Source organism: Oncorhynchus nerka, linkage group LG10 (genome assembly GCF_034236695.1).
Source record: "Oncorhynchus nerka isolate Pitt River linkage group LG10, Oner_Uvic_2.0, whole genome shotgun sequence".
Taxonomy (NCBI): Eukaryota; Metazoa; Chordata; class Actinopteri; order Salmoniformes; family Salmonidae; genus Oncorhynchus; species Oncorhynchus nerka.
Window position 1 is genome coordinate 90,342,596 of NC_088405.1, and position 16,600 is coordinate 90,359,195.

Genomic DNA, 16,600 nt, shown 5'->3' on the forward strand with positions numbered 1-16,600 from the left:
CCTTCACCCCAATCTCAGGTCCTGAGCGCTCTGGAAATTGTTTTTATCAAGATCTCTGTACTTTGCTCCGTTCATCTTTGCCTCGATCCTGACTAGTCTCCCAGTCCCTGCCGCTGAAAAACATCCCCCACAGCCTGATGCTACCATCACCACGCTTCACCGTAGGGATGGTGCCAGGTTTCCTCCAGACGTGACACTTGGCATTCAGAACAAAGAGTTCAATCTTGGTTTCATCAGACCAGAGAATCTTGTTTCTCATGGTCTGAGAGTCCTTTAGGTGCTTTTTTGGCAAACTACAAGTGAGCTGTCACGTGCCTCTTACTGAGGAGTGGCTTCCATCTGGCCACTCTACCATAAAGGCCTGATTGGTGCAGTGCTGCAGAGATGATTGTCCTTCTGGAAGTTTCTCCCTTCTCAACAGAGGGACTCTAGAACTCTGTCAGAGTGACTATCGGGTTCTTGAGCACCTCCCTGACCTAGGCCATTCTCCCCCGATTCTCAGTTTGGCCGCCAAACTTCTTCCATTTAAGAATGATGGAGGCCGCTTTGTTCTTGGGGACCTTCAATGCTGCATAAATGTTTTGGTACCCTTCCCCAGATCTGTGACTCGACACAATCCTGTCTCGGGGCTCTATGGACAATTCCTTCGACCTCGTGGCTTGGTTTTTGTTCTGACATGCACTGTCAACTGTGGGACCTTATATCCTTATATAGACAGGTGTGTGCCTTTCCAAAGCATGTCCAATCAATTGAATTTACCACAGGTGGACTCTAATCAAGTTGTAGAAATATCTCAAGTATGATAAATGAAAACAGGATGTGCCTGTTTCCATAGCAAAGGGTCTGAATACTTATGTAAATAAGGCATTTCTGTTATTTATTTTTAAGACTGTTATGGTCATTATGGGGTATTGTGTGTAGATTGGTGAAAAAACAACAACATTTATTTAATACATTTTATAATAAGGCTGTATCGTAACAAAATGTGGAAAAAGTCAAGGGGTCTGAATACTTTCTGAAGGCACTGCCCAAATTGACAATATACAGTATATAATTCATGTTTGACTAGAATGAACCAGCTCCATCATCTCCAATCATTCACAGGGAAATGGATTTGAGTTGGGTACATGGTAATGGATTGATGAGGTGTGGTTGTTCCCTGAGCGGAGCCTAACATGACCTAACATATCCAGTGTAGTGGGACAGGCCAAAGGTCAGAGGCCAGAGGTCAGAGGCCAGAGGAGGACCTCTAAGGTGTGTAAGGAATGTTTACTGAGCGGAGCCTAACATGACCTAACATATCCAGTGTAGTGGGACAGGCCAAAGGTCAGAGGTCAGAGGCCAGAGGTCAGAGGCCAGAGGAGGACCTCTAAGGTGTGTAAGGAATGTTTACTGAGCGGAGCCTAACATGACCTAACATATCCAGTGTAGTGGGACAGGCCAAAGGTCAGAGGCCAGAGGTCAGAGGCCAGAGGAGGACCTCTAAGGTGTGTAAGGAATGTTTATTGCTTGAGATTTTTACATGACGTTGGTTATGCAACTGCTGACAAACACACACACACACACACACACACACACACACACACACACACACACACACACACACACACAATGTGTTAGCTCATCGATAAAATAACGCAATATGTCATAAACCAAAATCACAAGTGTAACGTACAAAAAGAAAGCATTTCAAATGTTTATGTGAGGATATCAAAATGATCTTTGAATAAACCCAGATTTGGTTTACTAATCTTAGAACAATCTGATTTACATGGAAAGCACAAATGCTTCTCAACTATTCCAGCTGATAATATGCCCGACTGCACAGGAACTATTGCTGTATGTGGTATCTTCTGGGAGTTCTATGTCAGTTCTGTCATATTGTGAGACACACGGGACTGGGAGAGAAGGAGCTTGGGTTTAGATACGACGCCTCGCTGACAAAACATCATGTATGACAGTGACTCAACTCTAGCTCTTTGATCTGCAGTAGTGTAACACAAACCTAGTCAGTCAGTGGGTGTATGTCAATGTAAATAGTGACAGGATCGATTGTCAACAAAGCCCAACAGCTGTCTTTGCTGATAATTTCCCAGCCTATAGTGGAGTGGAGGGGGGGGTGATCAGATAGAAAAGCCTTTCTGACAAACTGCAGATCGAGAGAGAGAGAGAGAGAGAGAGAGAGAGAGAGAGAGAGAGAGAGAGAGAGACAGAGAGAGAGAGAGAGAGACAGAGAGAGAGAGAGAGAGAGAGAGAGAGAGACAGAGAGAGAGAGAGAGAGAGAGAGAGACAGAGAGAGAGAGAGAGAGAGAGAGACAGAGAGACAGAGAGAGAGACAGAGAGAGAGAGAGAGAGAGAGAGAGAGAGAGAGAGACAGACAGAGAGAGAGAGAGAGAGAGAGACAGAGAGAGAGAGAGAGAGACAGAGAGAGAGAGAGAGAGCGAGAGAGAGAGAGAGAGAGAGAGAGAGAGAGAGAGAGAGAGAGAGACAGAGAGAGACAGAGAGAGAGAGAGAGAGAGAGAGACAGAGAGAGAGAGAGAGAGACAGAGAGACAGAGACAGAGAGACAGAGAGACAGAGAGACAGAGAGAGAGAGAGAGAGAGAGAGAGAGAGAGAGAGAGAGAGACAGATAGAGAGAGACACAGAGAGAGAGAGAGAGAGGAGACTCTGTGGAAGCACACTACACTGTACTGTACTATGCTACGCTACAGAGTGTTAATTAAAGGAATGATGTTGTGCTCCTGTCTCAGCTTTTGTTTGGCTGGTGGAGCTCTAACACTAAACTATGATTTAACAGATCATTTCCAAAAAGAACATCCTATACTGGTATCCAGTCATGGCAGGTTTGTTGAATAAACAAAAACCTTACGTAAATTGTGAGATATCTCTTCTGATTGTGTTTCAGTAATGTACAGTCGTGGCCAAAAGTTTTGAGAATGACACAAATATTAATTTACACAAAGTCTGCTGCTTCAGTGTCTTTAGATATTTTTTGTCAGATGTTACTATGGAATATTGAAGTATAATTACAAGCATTTCATAAGTGTCGAAGGCTTTTACTGACAATTACATGAAGTTGATGCAAAGAGTCAATATTTTCAGTGTTGACCCTTCTTTTTCAAGACCTCTGGCATGCTGTCAATTAACTTCTGGGTCACATCCTGACTGATGGCAGCCCATTCTTGCATAATCAATGCTTGGAGTTTGTCAGAATTTGTGGGGTTTTGTTTGTGTGGGGAGTTTCCTGGCCATGGACCCAAAATATTTATGTTTTGTTCCCCGAGCCACTTAGTTATCACTTTTGCCTCATGGCAAGGTGCTCCATCGTGCTGGAAAAGGCATTGTTCGTCACTAAACTCTTCCTGGATGGTTGGGAGAAGTTGCTCTCGGAGGATGTGTTGATACCATTCTTTATTCATGGCTGTGTTCTTAGGCAAAATTGTGAGTGAGCCGGGCTCTCCTTGTCTTCTCCGGACAAGCTTTTGGCTGAGAAGCAACCTCACACATGAATGGACTCAAGATGCTTTACTGTTGGCATGACACAGGACTGATGGTAGGGCTCTCCTTGTCTTCTCCGGACAAGCTTTTGTCCGGATGCCCCAAACAATCGGAAAGGGGATTCATCAGAGAAAATGACTTTACCCCAGTCCTCAGCAGTCCAATCCCTGTACCTTTTGCAGAATATCAGTCTGTCCCTGATGTTTTTCCTGGAGAGAAGTGGCTTCTTTGCTGCCCTTCTTGACACCAGGCCATCCTCCAAAAGTCTTCGCCTCACTGTGTGTGCAGATGCACTCACACCTGCCTGCTGCAATTCCTGAGCAAGCTCTGTACTGGTGGTGCCCCGATCCCGCAGCTGAATCAACTTTAGGAGACGGTCCTGGCTCTTTCTGGACTTTCTTGGGCGCCCTGAAGCTTTCTTCACAACAATTTAACCGCTCTGCTTGAAGTTCTTGATGATCCGATAAATGGTTGATTTAGGTGCAATCTTACTGGCAGCAATATCCTTGCCCGTGAAGCCCATTTTGTGCAACGCAATGGTGACGGCACATGTTTCCTTGCAGGTAACCATGGATGACAGAGGAAGAATAATGATTTCAAGCACCACCCTCCTTTTGAAGCTTCCAGTCTGTTATTCGAACTCAATCAGCATGACAGAGTGATCTTTCAGCCTTGTCCTCGTCAACACTCACACATGATGTTAATTGCAATTCATCTGATCACTCTTCATAACATTCTGGAGTATATGCAAATTGCCATCATACAAACTGAGGCAGCAGACTTTGTGAAAATTAATATGTGTCATTCTCAAAACTTTTGGCCACGACTGTATGTATTGGGTCTGTTGAGGACAGCAGTGTGTCCTGTCCTGTCCGGTCCTGGGAGAAAGCTCTGTGTTCCCACACCCACACAGCTACAGCCTGCCCTGCCCTCTAGCCCCTACGCATTCATGCCCTTTCTCCTCATTCACACACAGGAAGATAGGCACGGCCACTAAAGCATTAAAGCCAAATAAAAGGACAAACTTCTGAGTAATATGACTACTCCGCCAAATGCCCTTTTAGCTGAATAAACAAAAGCACAGACCAGAATTAGAGATATCCTCTCATCTCTCATCCTCTATTTTGTCAAAATATACAACTGCAAAATGAGGACGGTTGATGTTAATGTAATGGGTAAGGTGATGGGTAGATGGATGGATGGATGGATGGATGGAGGAGTGGATGGAGAGATGGATGGTTAGAGAGACGGAGGAAGAGAAGGGAGGATGGGTGCATGCCAGAAAGAGTAACATACTTCAGGAAAAGGCCAGGCCCTGCAGCGAGCTGGCTGTGGAGTACTTGCTAGAGTCCACAAAAGACTGATCTGAGGGAGGGAGCGCAAGGAGAGGAGGGGAGGAGAGAAAGAAAAAAACAACGTGTCATTTCAAGGCTGGAGAAGGGGAGGAGGGGAGAAGGGGAGGAGGGGAGAAGGGGAGGAGGGAGGAGGGGAGAAGGGGAGAAGGGGAGAAGGGGAAGAGGGGAGAAGGGGAGGAGGGGAGGAGGGGAGAAGGGGAGGAGGGGAGGAGGGAAGGAGGGAAGGAGGGGAGGAGGGGAGAAGGGGAGGAGGGAAGGAGGGAAGGAGGGGGAGGAGGGGAGGAGGAGAGAAGGGGAGGAGGAGAGGAGGGGAGAAGGGGAGGAGGGGAGGAGGAGAGAAGGAAGGAGGGGAGGAGGGGAGGAGGGGAGAAGGGGAGGAGGGGAGGGGAGGAGGGGCGAAGGGGAGGAGGGGAGAAGGGAAGGAGGGAAGGAAGGAGGGAGGAGGGGGAGGGGAGGGGAGAAGGGGAGGTGGGGAGGAGGGGAGGAGGGAAGGAGGGAAGGAGGGGAGGAGGGGAGGAGGGAAGGAGGGGAGAAGGGAAGGAGGGAAGGAGGGGAGGAGGGGAGGAGGGAAGGAGGAAGGAGGAGGAGGGGAGGAGGGAAAGGCAGTGGATATTGGGGACGTAGAGGTTGGTTAGAGAGAGACATAATAGTGTCTCGATTGGCTAAGGGGCTCACCTTGGAGACCGTTGCCGTTGGTGCAGGTGGGTGGGGGTGAGGTCTGAGGTCGCACCACAGGGGCGAAGGCGCTCTTCTGCTTGACGGCCGACACCATGTTGGCAGGGGAGAAGGAGAAGATCCCAGAGGAACTGCTACAGTTAGAGGGCAGGCTGGTGGAGGACGCCATGGTGGGGCTGGAGGGAACGACTGGAGGGATGGAGAGAGGGAGAGATGGGGGAGGAGGTAGGGAGGGAGGGAGAGATGGGGAGGGAGGTAGGGAGGGGAGGAGAGAGAGATGGCGAGGAGGTAGGGAGAGAGGGAGAGATGGGGAGGGAGAGGGAGGGTGGGAGGTAGGGAGGGAGAGGGAGATGGGAAAAGAGAAGGAGGGAGGGAGAGATGGGGAGGGACAGGGATGGAGAGAGGGAGAGATGGGGGAGGAGGTAGGGAGGGAGGGAGAGATGGGGAGGGAGGGAGGGAGGTAGGGAGAGAGGGAGAGATGGGGAGGGAGGTAGGGAGGGAGGGAGAGAGAGATGGGGAGGAGGTAGGGAGGGAGGGAGAGATGGGGAGGGAGGTAGGGAGAGAGGGAGAGATGGGGAGGGAGAGGGAGGGTGGGAGGGAGGGAGGAGAGGGAGATGGGAAAAGAGAAGGAGGGAGGGAGGGAGAGATGGGGAGGGACAGGGATGGAAAGAGAGGGAGAGATGGGGGAGAGATGGGGGAGGGAGGTAGGGAGGGAGGGAGAGATGGGGGAGGGAGGTGGGGAGGGAGGGAGAGATGGGGAGGGAGAGAGAGATGGGGGAGAGATGGGGGAGGAGGTAGGGAGGGAGGGAGAGATGGGGAGGGAGGTAGGGAGAGAGGGAGAGATGGGGAGGGAGAGGGAGGGTGGGAGGTAGGGAGGAGAGGGAGATGGGAAAAGAGAAGGAGGGAGGGAGGGAGAGATGGGGAGGGACAGGGATGGAAAGAGGGAGAGATGGGGAGAGATGGGGGAGGGAGGTAGGGAGGGGAGGGAGAGATGGGGGAGGGAGGTAGGGAGGGAGGGAGAGATGGGGAGGGAGAGAGAGATGGGGGAGAGATGGGGAGGGAGGTAGGGAGGGAGGGAGAGATGGGGAGGGAGGGAGGGAGCGATGGGAAGAGAGAATTAGGGAGGGAGGGAGGGAGAGAGAGAGAGATGGGGAGGGAGGTAGGGAGAGGGAGAGATGGGGAGGGAGGTAGGGGAGAGAGGAGAGATGGGGAGGAGAGGGAGGGTGGGAGGTAGGGAGGGAGAGGGAGATGGGAAAAGAGAAGGAGGGGGAGAGATGGGGAGGGACAGGGATGGAGAGAGGGAGAGATGGAGGAGAGATGGGGGAGGGAGGGAGGGGAGGGAGGGAGGGATGGGGGAGAGATGGGGGAGGAGGTAGGGAGGGAGGGAGAGATGGGGAGGGTGGGAGGGAGGGAGGGAGCGATGGGAAGAGAGAATTAGGGAGGGAGGGAGGGAGGGAGGAGGGAGGGAGGGAGGGCAAGAAAGAGTGAGAGCGAGAGAGAGAGAGAGAGAGAGAGAGGGGGGAGGGAGAGAGAGAGAGAGGGGAGGGAGGAGGGCAAGAGAGAGAGGGCAAGAGAGTGAGAAAGAGAGAGAGGGAGGGAGGGAAGGAAGGAGAGAGAGGAGAGGCATAGCAAGAGGTTAATTTTCACCAAGAGAGAGAGAGGGAGGGAGGGAGAGATGGGGAGGGACAGGGATGGAAAGAGGGAGAGATGGGGGAGAGATGGGGGAGGGAGGTAGGGAGGGAGGGAGAGATGGGGGGAGGGAGGTGGGGAGGGAGGGAGAGATGGGGAGGAGAGAGAGATGGGGGAGAGATGGGGAGGAGGTAGGGAGGGAGGGAGAGATGGGGAGGGAGGTAGGGAGAGAGGGAGAGATGGGGAGGGGAGAGGGAGGGTGGGAGGTAGGGAGGGAGAGGGAGATGGGAAAAGAGAGAAGGAGGGAGGGAGGGAGAGATGGGGAGGGACAGGGATGGAAAGAGGGAGAGATGGGGGAGAGATGGGGGAGGGAGGTAGGGAGGGAGGGAGAGATGGGGGAGGGAGGTGGGGAGGGAGGGAGAGATGGGGAGGGAGAGAGAGATGGGGGGAGAGATGGGGGAGGAGGTAGGGAGGGAGGGAGAGATGGGGAGGGAGGTAGGGAGAGAGGGGAGATGGGGAGGAGAGGGAGGGTGGGAGGTAGGGAGGGAGAGGGAGATGGGAAAAGAGAAGGAGGGAGGGAGGGAGAGATGGGGAGGGACAGGGATGGAAAGAGGGAGAGATGGGGGAGAGATGGGGAGGGAGGTAGGGAGGGAGGGAGAGATGGGGAGGAGGTAGGGAGGGAGGGAGAGATGGGGAGGAGAGAGAGATGGGGGGAGAGATGGGGGAGGGAGGTAGGGAGGGAGAGATGGGGAGGGAGGAGGGAGCGATGGGAAGAGAGAATTAGGGAGGGGAGGGAGGGAGAGAGAGAGAGATGGGGAGGGAGGTAGGGAGAGAGGGAGAGATGGGGAGGGAGGTAGGGAGAGAGGGAGAGATGGGGAGGGAGAGGGGGAGGGTGGAGGTAGGGAGGGAGAGGGAGATGGGAAAAGAGAAGGAGGGGGAGAGATGGGGAGGGACAGGGATGGAGAGAGGGAGAGATGGAGGAGAGATGGGGGAGGGAGGGAGGGGAGGGAGGGAGGGATGGGGGAGAGATGGGGAGGGAGGTAGGGGGAGGGAGAGATGGGGAGGGTGGGAGGGAGGGAGGGAGCGATGGGAAGAGAGAATTAGGGAGGGAGGGAGGGAGGGAGGAGGGAGGGCAAGAAAGAGAGTGAGAGCGAGAGAGAGAGAGAGAGAGGGGGGAGAGAGAGGGGAGGGAGGGCAAGAGAGAGGGCAAGAGAGTGAGAAAGAGAGAGAGGGGAGGGAGGGAAGGAAGGAGAGAGGGAGAGGCATAGCAAGAGGTTAATTTCACCATGTAGGATTAATCATTTATCGGAGAACACAAGAAAAAAACAACTCAACAACTCTATTCAAGGATGAAAAGTTTCAAAAGATAATTAAATTCAAGTTCATTCTTACAAATGAATGCTTGTCGGTCAACCCAATCCACTTAGCAGTGGTCTCTTAGGTAGTTAACAATGCAATGCTAGCACACTTAGACAACCATTTGAATTCAACATTCACTGCTCTTTAATGTTTTTCTTACTGGTTACACTTCATTAGAGGTGATTCTTGTTATTTCACCATTTAAATAGATGTATATCTCCATGAACCATGAAACAATGGCACAATCCATTTATCAAATCCTAACTAATCAATTAATGAAAATTGGAAGCACAGAGCCCAGGCTTGTGGATTGATTGGAAGTGTCTAATAGAGTCAGCCAGCCTTTTAAAATACGTGTTAACATCGTGGGGAGCAAAGTGATGAAATTGAATTGTTACCCCTCCAATTAGTTTATTGATTTAATTAGCAGTCTTTAATTCCGTGGCTAGAAAGGATCTGTGATACGGCCAGTCAGGCGTTGCAAACAGGCAATACACCAGTGACTCTCAATCCAATTTCAGGGCAATCCGATGAAAGGACACACAATGTTAAGGAGAGAGGCCGCCAGTCCTCCACAAGCCCAGAGCATTCCAGCGTGGTTTCTCCTCCTAACCAGAGTGGTCTCATATAGCTAGTTCATAAGGCTTGATGTTGTCAGTGGAGATTTATCTGCCTGAAAGAAATCTGTAGGTGTCTGTTCTTAGATCCATGCCAAATGGTCCTCAAAGACAAACCTTCACAACTGGCACCCACCATCATCAGACCAAACAAACAACCTCTCTTTCTTTGTCTGTCTCCGTCTAACACTCTCCTTCCAGGTTTCCCTCATTGGAAAAGGGGAGTCAATTCAGAACAATAACATAGTGGATGTATGGATGTCAGATGAAAGGCGATTAGAGGAGAGGACTGGTTTTTAAGAGTTGTTCAGGCTCCAGTACTGGGAGACTGCCAGGCAGACAGCCAATAGGGGAATAGCTCTAGATCTGAAGGCCTCCCTGTCACCGCCAGGCCTCCCTGTCCTCCCTGTCACCACCAGGCCTCCCTGTCCTCCCTGTCACCACCAGAGCCCCCTGTCACCACCAGGCCTCCCTGTCACCACCAGGCCTCCCTGTCACCACCAGGCCTCCCTATCCTCCCTGTCACCACCAGGCCTCCCTGTCCTCCCTGTCACCACCAGACCTCCCTGTCACCACCAGACGTCCCTGTCACCACCAGACCTCCCTGTCACCACCAGGCCAAACTCTCATAAACAAACAAATAGGGAGAGAAAATTCCCACTCCTCTCATCCCTCCTCAAAGACCACAACTCTGTTCAGTACTGGGCTACATACCAGAACCCATACAGTACAGCTCTTCTAGGAATGTACAGCAACAGTATGGGCACAGACATAGGGGGAGCCATGCACTGAATAGTGGGTGAGCTGAGTGTGGGTGGGTGGGTGAACAGAGTGTGGGTGGGTGGGTGAGCTGAGTGTGGGTGGGTGGGTGGGTGAGCTGAGTGTGGGTGTGTGGGTGAGCTGAGTGTGGGTGTGTGGGTGAGCTGAGTGTGGGTGGGTGAACAGAGTGTGGGTGGGTGGGTGGGTGGGTGAGCTGAGGGTGGGTGGGTGAGCTGTGTGGGTGGGTGGGTGGGTGGGTGGGTGGGTGGGTGGGTGGGTGGGTGGGTGGGGTGAGCTGAGGGTGGGTGGGTGAGCTGAGTGTGGGTGGGTGGGTGGGTGGGTGAGCTGAGTGTGGGTGGGTGGGTGAGCTGAGTGTGGGTGGGTGGGTGAGCTGAGTGTGGGTGGGTGGGTGAGCTGAGTGTGGGTGTGTGAACAGAGTGTGGGTGGGTGGGTGAGCTGAGTGTGGGTGGGTGGGTGAACAGAGTGTGGGTGTGTGAACAGAGTGTGGGTGTGTGGGTGAGCTGAGTGTGGGTGAGCTGAGTGTGGGTGTGTGGGTGAACAGAGTGTGGGTGTGTGGGTGAGCTGAGTGTGGGTGTGTGGGTGAGCTGAGTGTGGGTGTGTGGGTGAGCTGAGTGTGGGTGTGTGAACAGAGTGTGGGTGTGTGGGTGAGCTGAGTGTGGGTGTGTGGGTGAGCTGAGTGTGGGTGTGTGGGTGAGCTGAGTGTGGGTGTGTGGGTGAGCTGAGTGTGGGTGTGTGGGTGAACAGAGTGTGGGTGTGTGGGTGAGCTGAGTGTGGGTGTGTGGGTGAGCTGAGTGTGGGTGTGTGGGTGAGCTGAGTGTGGGTGTGTGAACAGAGTGTGGGTGTGTGGGTGAGCTGAGTGTGGGTGTGTGGGTGAACAGAGTGTGGGTGTGTGGGTGAGCTGAGTGTGGGTGTGTGGGTGGGTGGGTGAGCTGAGTGTGGGTGTGTGGGTGTGTGGGTGAGCTGAGTGAGTGAGAGGGCTGGCTGTGGTGGGTCGGCCGATTGGATGCAGGTGGGTAAAGGTGGTTGTGAGCTGTCTGTGGGTGGCTAGAAGAGCTGGAGTTGGACTCACTGGCGTAGGGCGAGTTGGCAGCGCTGCCGTTGAGGAAGCTGGGGGATCCTCCCAGGTTGGACATGCCAGTGTTGCCGTAGCCGTTCATGCTGGTGGTCACAGAGCTGTAGTTACTCTGCTGGGGGGTGGAGCTGGGCACATAGCCATGTGGAGACACGCTGCTCGTGTTCCGACTGAAACCTACACACACACACAGAGAGAGGGAGAGAGAACAAAGATATCAGTCACCTTTCTGCAGTCACCTAATCATAGAACCACGTAAAAGTGTAACGTCACAGTGTAACGTCACAGTGTAAGGTCACAGACAACATCACAGACAACGTCACAGTGTAAGGTCACAGTGTAAGGTCACAGACAATGTCACTGTGTAACGTCACAGTGTAAGGTCACAGACAACGTTACAGTGTAACGTCACAGACAACGTCACAGTGTAACGTCACAGTGTAAGGTCACAGACAATGTCACTGTGTAACGTCACAGTGTAAGGTCACAGACAACGTTACAGTGTAACGTCACAGACAACGTCACAGTGTAACGTCACAGTGTAAGGTCACAGACAATGTCACTGTGTAACGTCACAGTGTAAGGTCACAGACAACGTTACAGTGTAACGTCACAGACAATGTCACAGTGTAACGTCACAGTGTAACGTCACAGACAATGTCACAGTGTAACGTCACAGTGTAAGGTCACAGACAATGTCACAGTGTAACGTCACAGTGTAAGGTCACAGACAATGTCACAGTGTAACGTTATACAGACAACATCACAGACAATGTCACAGTGTAAGGTCACAGACAATGTCACAGTGTAACGTCACAGTGTAAGGTCACAGACAATGTCACAGTGTAACGTCACAGTGTAAGGTCACAGACAACGTTACAGTGTAACGTCACAGACAACGTCACAGTGTAACGTCACAGACAACGTTACAGACAACGTCAAAGATAACGTCACAGACAACTTCACATTCACAAAACACAGCAGCTACATTTCTATTCAGTTACCGGTTTCTATGACGATAGCGCCACACCCGTATCGACCCGCCCCCTCACCCTGATTGGCTCCCTGGGAGGACTCGGACACGTTGACGGCCAGCTGGCCAGGGAAGGAGTTGACCCCCATCATGCCTGCGTGGACGGAGCTGTTGCCCAGGCCGCTCAACTGGTTGTGGTTTCTGGGAACATTGTAAAGAGCCTCCGCTATATCCGCCGCACGCTTCAGAATCATCTCCTGCCACAGGAGAACACAGTTAGACGAGCGTTCACATATACACTGGTACCAGACAAGTAGCTTTCATATAAACACTGGTACCAGACAAGTAGCTTTCATATTAACAACACTGGTACCAGACAAGTAGCTTTCATATTAACAACACTGGTACCAGATAAAGTAGCTTTCATATTAACAACACTGGTACCAGACAAGTAGCTTTCATATTAACAACACTGGTACCAGACAAGTAGCTTTCATATAAACACTGGTACCAGACAAGTAGCTTTTATATAAACATCACTGGTACCAGATACAGTAGCTTTCATATAAACAACACTGGTACCAGATACAGTAGCTTTTATATAAACAACACTGGTACCAGATACAGTAGCTTTCATATAAACACTGGTACCAGATAAAGTAGCTTTCATATAAACACTGGTACCAGATACAGTAGCTTTCATATAAACAACACTGGTACCAGACAAGTAGCTTTCATATTAACAACACTGGTACCAGACAAGTAGCTTTCATATTAACAACACTGGTACCAGATAAAGTAGCTTTCATATTAACAACACTGGTACCAGACAAGTAGCTTTCATATTAACAACATTGGTACCAGATAAAGTAGCGTTCATATTAACAACATTGGTACCAGATAAAGTAGCGTTCATATTAACAACATTGGTACCAGATAAAGTAGCTTTTATATTAACAACACTGGTACCAGATAAAGTAGGGTTCACAGAGCAACACTAGTGACAGTTTAAAGGGCCAATCAGCAGCTGACACCGTCTCCCGACCTCTGTCTGGGTAAACAGCTGAGGAATGGACCTGGAAGCATATTCAAATTCTTCGACAGAGCTATGGATGCAATGACTGACCATCCATGACATCAACATGACAGTTTTAACCATGTTATGAGGCTATATAGTGTTGGTTTACAATTACATTGTTTACCAACAATGGCGTAGAACCAGCCTATATGTTGTGTTCTGGTGGGGTACAACAGTAGAACCAGCCTATATGTTGGGTTCTGGTGGGGTACAACAGTAGAACCAGCCTATATGTTGTGTTCTGGTGGGGTACAACAGTAGAACCAGCCTATATGTTGGGTTCTGGTGGGTTGTGTTCTGGTGGGGTACAGTAAAACCAGCCTATATGTTGTGTTCTGGTGGGAACCAGAACCAGTCCTATATGTTGGGTTCTGGTAAAACCAGCCTATATGTTGTGTTCTAGACCAGCCTATATGTTGGGTTCTGGTGGGGTACAACAGTAAAACCAGCCTATAGAACCAGCCTATATGTTGGGTTCTGGTGGGGTACAACAGTAGAACCAGCCTATGTTATGTTTGGGTTCTGAACCAGTGTTGGGTTCAACAGTAGAACCAGCCTATATGTTGGGTTCTGGTGGGGTACAACAGTAGAACCAGCCTATATGTTGGGTTCTGGTGGGGTACGACAGTAGAACCAGCCTATATGTTGGGTTCTGGTGGGGTACGACAGTAGAACCAGCCTATATGTTGGGTTCTGGTGGGGTACGACAGTAGAACCAGCCTATATGTTGTGTTCTGGTGAGGTACGACAGTAGAACCAGCCTATATGTTGGGTTCTGGTGGGGTACGACAGTAGAACCAGCCTATATGTTGGGTTCTGGTGGGGTACGACAGTAGGACCAGCCTATATGTTGTGTTCTGGTGGGGTACGACAGTAGAACCAGCCTATATGTTGGGTTCTGGTGGGGTTCAACAGTAGAACCAGCCTATATGTTGGGTTCTGGTGGGGTACAACAGTAGAACCAGCCTATATGTTGGGTTCTGGTGGGGTACGACAGTAGAACCAGCCTATATGTTGGGTTCTGGTGGGGTACAACGAACCAGCCTATAGTTAGAACCAGCCAATATGTTGGGTTCTGGTGGGGTACGACAGTAGAACCAGCCTATATGTTGGGTTCTGGTGGGGTACGACAGTAGAACCAGCCTATATGTTGTGTTCTGGTGAGGTACGACAGTAGAACCAGCCTATATGTTGTGTTCTGGTGAGGTACGACAGTAGAACCAGTCTATATGTTGGGTTCTGGTGGGGTACGACAGTAGAACCAGCCTATATGTTGTGTTCTGGTGAGGTACGACAGTAGAACCAGCCTATATGTTGTGTTCTGGTGAGGTACGACAGTAGAACCAGCCTATATGTTGTGTTCTGCTGGGGTATGACAGTAGAACCAGCCTATATGTTGGGTTCTGGTGGGGTACGACAGTAGAACCAGCCTATATGTTGGGATCTGTTACACTACTGTACCAGACAACATGTAGAGTTCACATCAGTACCCCTGTTACACTACTGTACCAGTCAACATGTAGAGATCACATCAGTACCCCTGTTACACTACTGTACCAGTCAACATGTAGAGATCACATGAGTACCCCTGTTACACTACTGTACCAGTCAACATGTAGAGTTCACATCAGTACCCCTGTTACACTACTGTACCAGTCAACATGAAGAGTTCACATCAGTACCCCTGTTACACTACTGTACCAGTCAACATGTAGAGTTCACATCAGTACCCCTGTTACACTACTGTACCTGTCAACATGTAATTTTCCCTGTATATTACTGTTACTCCACTCCTCTTGTCTAGACAGGGTGACACTAAGTAGGTCACAAATGACCTGCTGTATGTTCAATGTGTCATGACTATTTTCACAAAGTGGAAATACATTGGTTATAGTGGGGATAATTAATGTGGACATGTCTTGGAAGTATTTGATGAATATTTAATCAGGTATGCTATTAGCCACCGGAGATGAATGAATAATGACGTCTAAACTGGTGTGAACGGGGACGCAGGGGGATGTGGCAAAATGTGGCGGGGACAGAGAGAGAGATGGTGTCTGTCTGAACTGCACCTGGTTGTTGTGAGGCATCCCATACAGAGCCTCCACAAGGTCTGCTGCCCTCTTCAGAATCACTTCCTGTAGAAAGAGAGAGAGGGATGGAGGTAGGGAGAGAGAGAAAGAAAGAAAGAAAGATCGAGAGAGAGAGAAAACGAGAGAGAGAGAAAGCGAGAGAGACAGAGAGCGAGAGAGAGAGAGCGAGCGAGAGAGAGAGAGAAAACGAGAGAGAGAGAAAGAAAGAAAGAAAGAAAGAGCAAGCGAGAGAGAGAGAAAACGAGAGAGAGAAAGCGAGAGAGACAGAGAGCGAGAGAGAGAGAGAAAGAGAGAAAGAGAGAGAGAACGGGTGAGATGGTGTAGCAATATATTGTTGTTCAGCAATAAACATTGAAAGACCTCATATTTGTGGTTGTCATCTACTGTAAAACCCTCAACTTTCACCTCTGTCCTGGCTCTTCTACAGTGCAACATGCATGATTACCTTGAACATTCCCTTTTAGTGAGTACCATCGCCAACAACCTAAAACATTGGAACTATACTGTATGTGTAATGTTTACTGTTAATTTTTGTTGTTTTTCACTTTATATATTCACTTTGTATGTTGTCTACCTCACTTGCTTTGGCAATGTTAACACATGTTTCCCATGCCAATAAAGCCCTTGAATTGAATTGAATTGAATTGAGAGAGAGAGAGAGAGAGGGAGAGAGAGAGAGAGAGAGAGAGACAGGGAGACACAGGGAGACAGAGAGAGAGAGGGAGAGAGAGAGAGAGAGAGAGAGAGAGAGAGAGAGAGAGAGAGAGAGAGAGAGAGAGAGAATAGCACCAGTATTGCTCTCTACATCTGCTTTCTATTTCTATAAAGACAATGAAATCTGTGTGAAAAGGTCACTAAGGACTTCTTCTTCATTGGTGTTGGGAAATAATTCAGCAAGAACAGTTCTCTCTCAGAAGACATTTCCATGGCAATTAGACAACAGTCGTCAGCACAAAAACATTCTTGTTAATGAGAAACAATTATTGAAGTGTGGGGGGGGGGGGGGGAGTATCCCGAGCCAAGCTGAGCCAACTGCCTGAAGTATTGTTGTGTGTTTGCCGTTAGCTGTTGTGTGTTTGCCGTTAGCTGTTGTGTGTTTGCCGTTAGCTGTTGTGTGTTTGCCGTTAGCTGTTGTGTGTTTGCCGTTAGCTGTTGTGTGTTTGCCGTGTGTTTGCCGTTAGCTGTTGTGTGTTTGCCGTGTGTTTGCCGTTAGCTGTTGTGTGTTTGCCGTTAGCTGTTGTGTGTTTGCCGTTAGCTGTTGTGTGTTTGCCGTTAGCTGTTGTGTGTTTGCCGTTAGCCTCCCTCCACTCCAACTCATCAAACGCTTTATGGCAGCAGTGGGAACTTCACTCTTATCTTCAGTCTAAGACACAGGCCCCCAGGGACAACAGTAATTCCATTAAGTTCTGTGTTATTTTCGACTTGTTTTGTTAAATACGTTGTTTGTTGTTGTTGTCTATAAAGCATTTTT

The 16,600-nt window shown here is 50.1% G+C and overlaps 1 protein-coding gene across 10 annotated transcripts in view; it reads right to left on the reverse strand.

The window, feature by feature from the left end:
- Positions 1-16,600, reverse strand: part of LOC115119506 (transcription factor COE1-A-like) — a 389,994-nt gene that overhangs the window by 4,212 nt on the left and 369,182 nt on the right. For 3 of the 10 annotated variants that reach the window (XM_065023916.1, XM_065023914.1, XM_065023915.1), the window contains exons 12-16: positions 15,109-15,174; positions 11,990-12,215; positions 10,983-11,162; positions 5,529-5,717; positions 4,795-4,863 (exon numbers count right to left, since the gene is read on the reverse strand). In XM_065023916.1, the coding sequence (XP_064879988.1) occupies positions 4,796-4,863; positions 5,529-5,717; positions 10,983-11,162; positions 11,990-12,215; positions 15,109-15,174 (729 nt within the window). In that variant the 3' untranslated portion in view covers position 4,795. The remainder of the gene's footprint in view (positions 1-4,794; positions 4,864-5,528; positions 5,718-10,982; positions 11,163-11,989; positions 12,216-15,108; positions 15,175-16,600) is intronic. The other 7 variants (XM_065023922.1, XM_065023920.1, XM_065023924.1 and 4 more) reach the window with 4 other exon arrangements.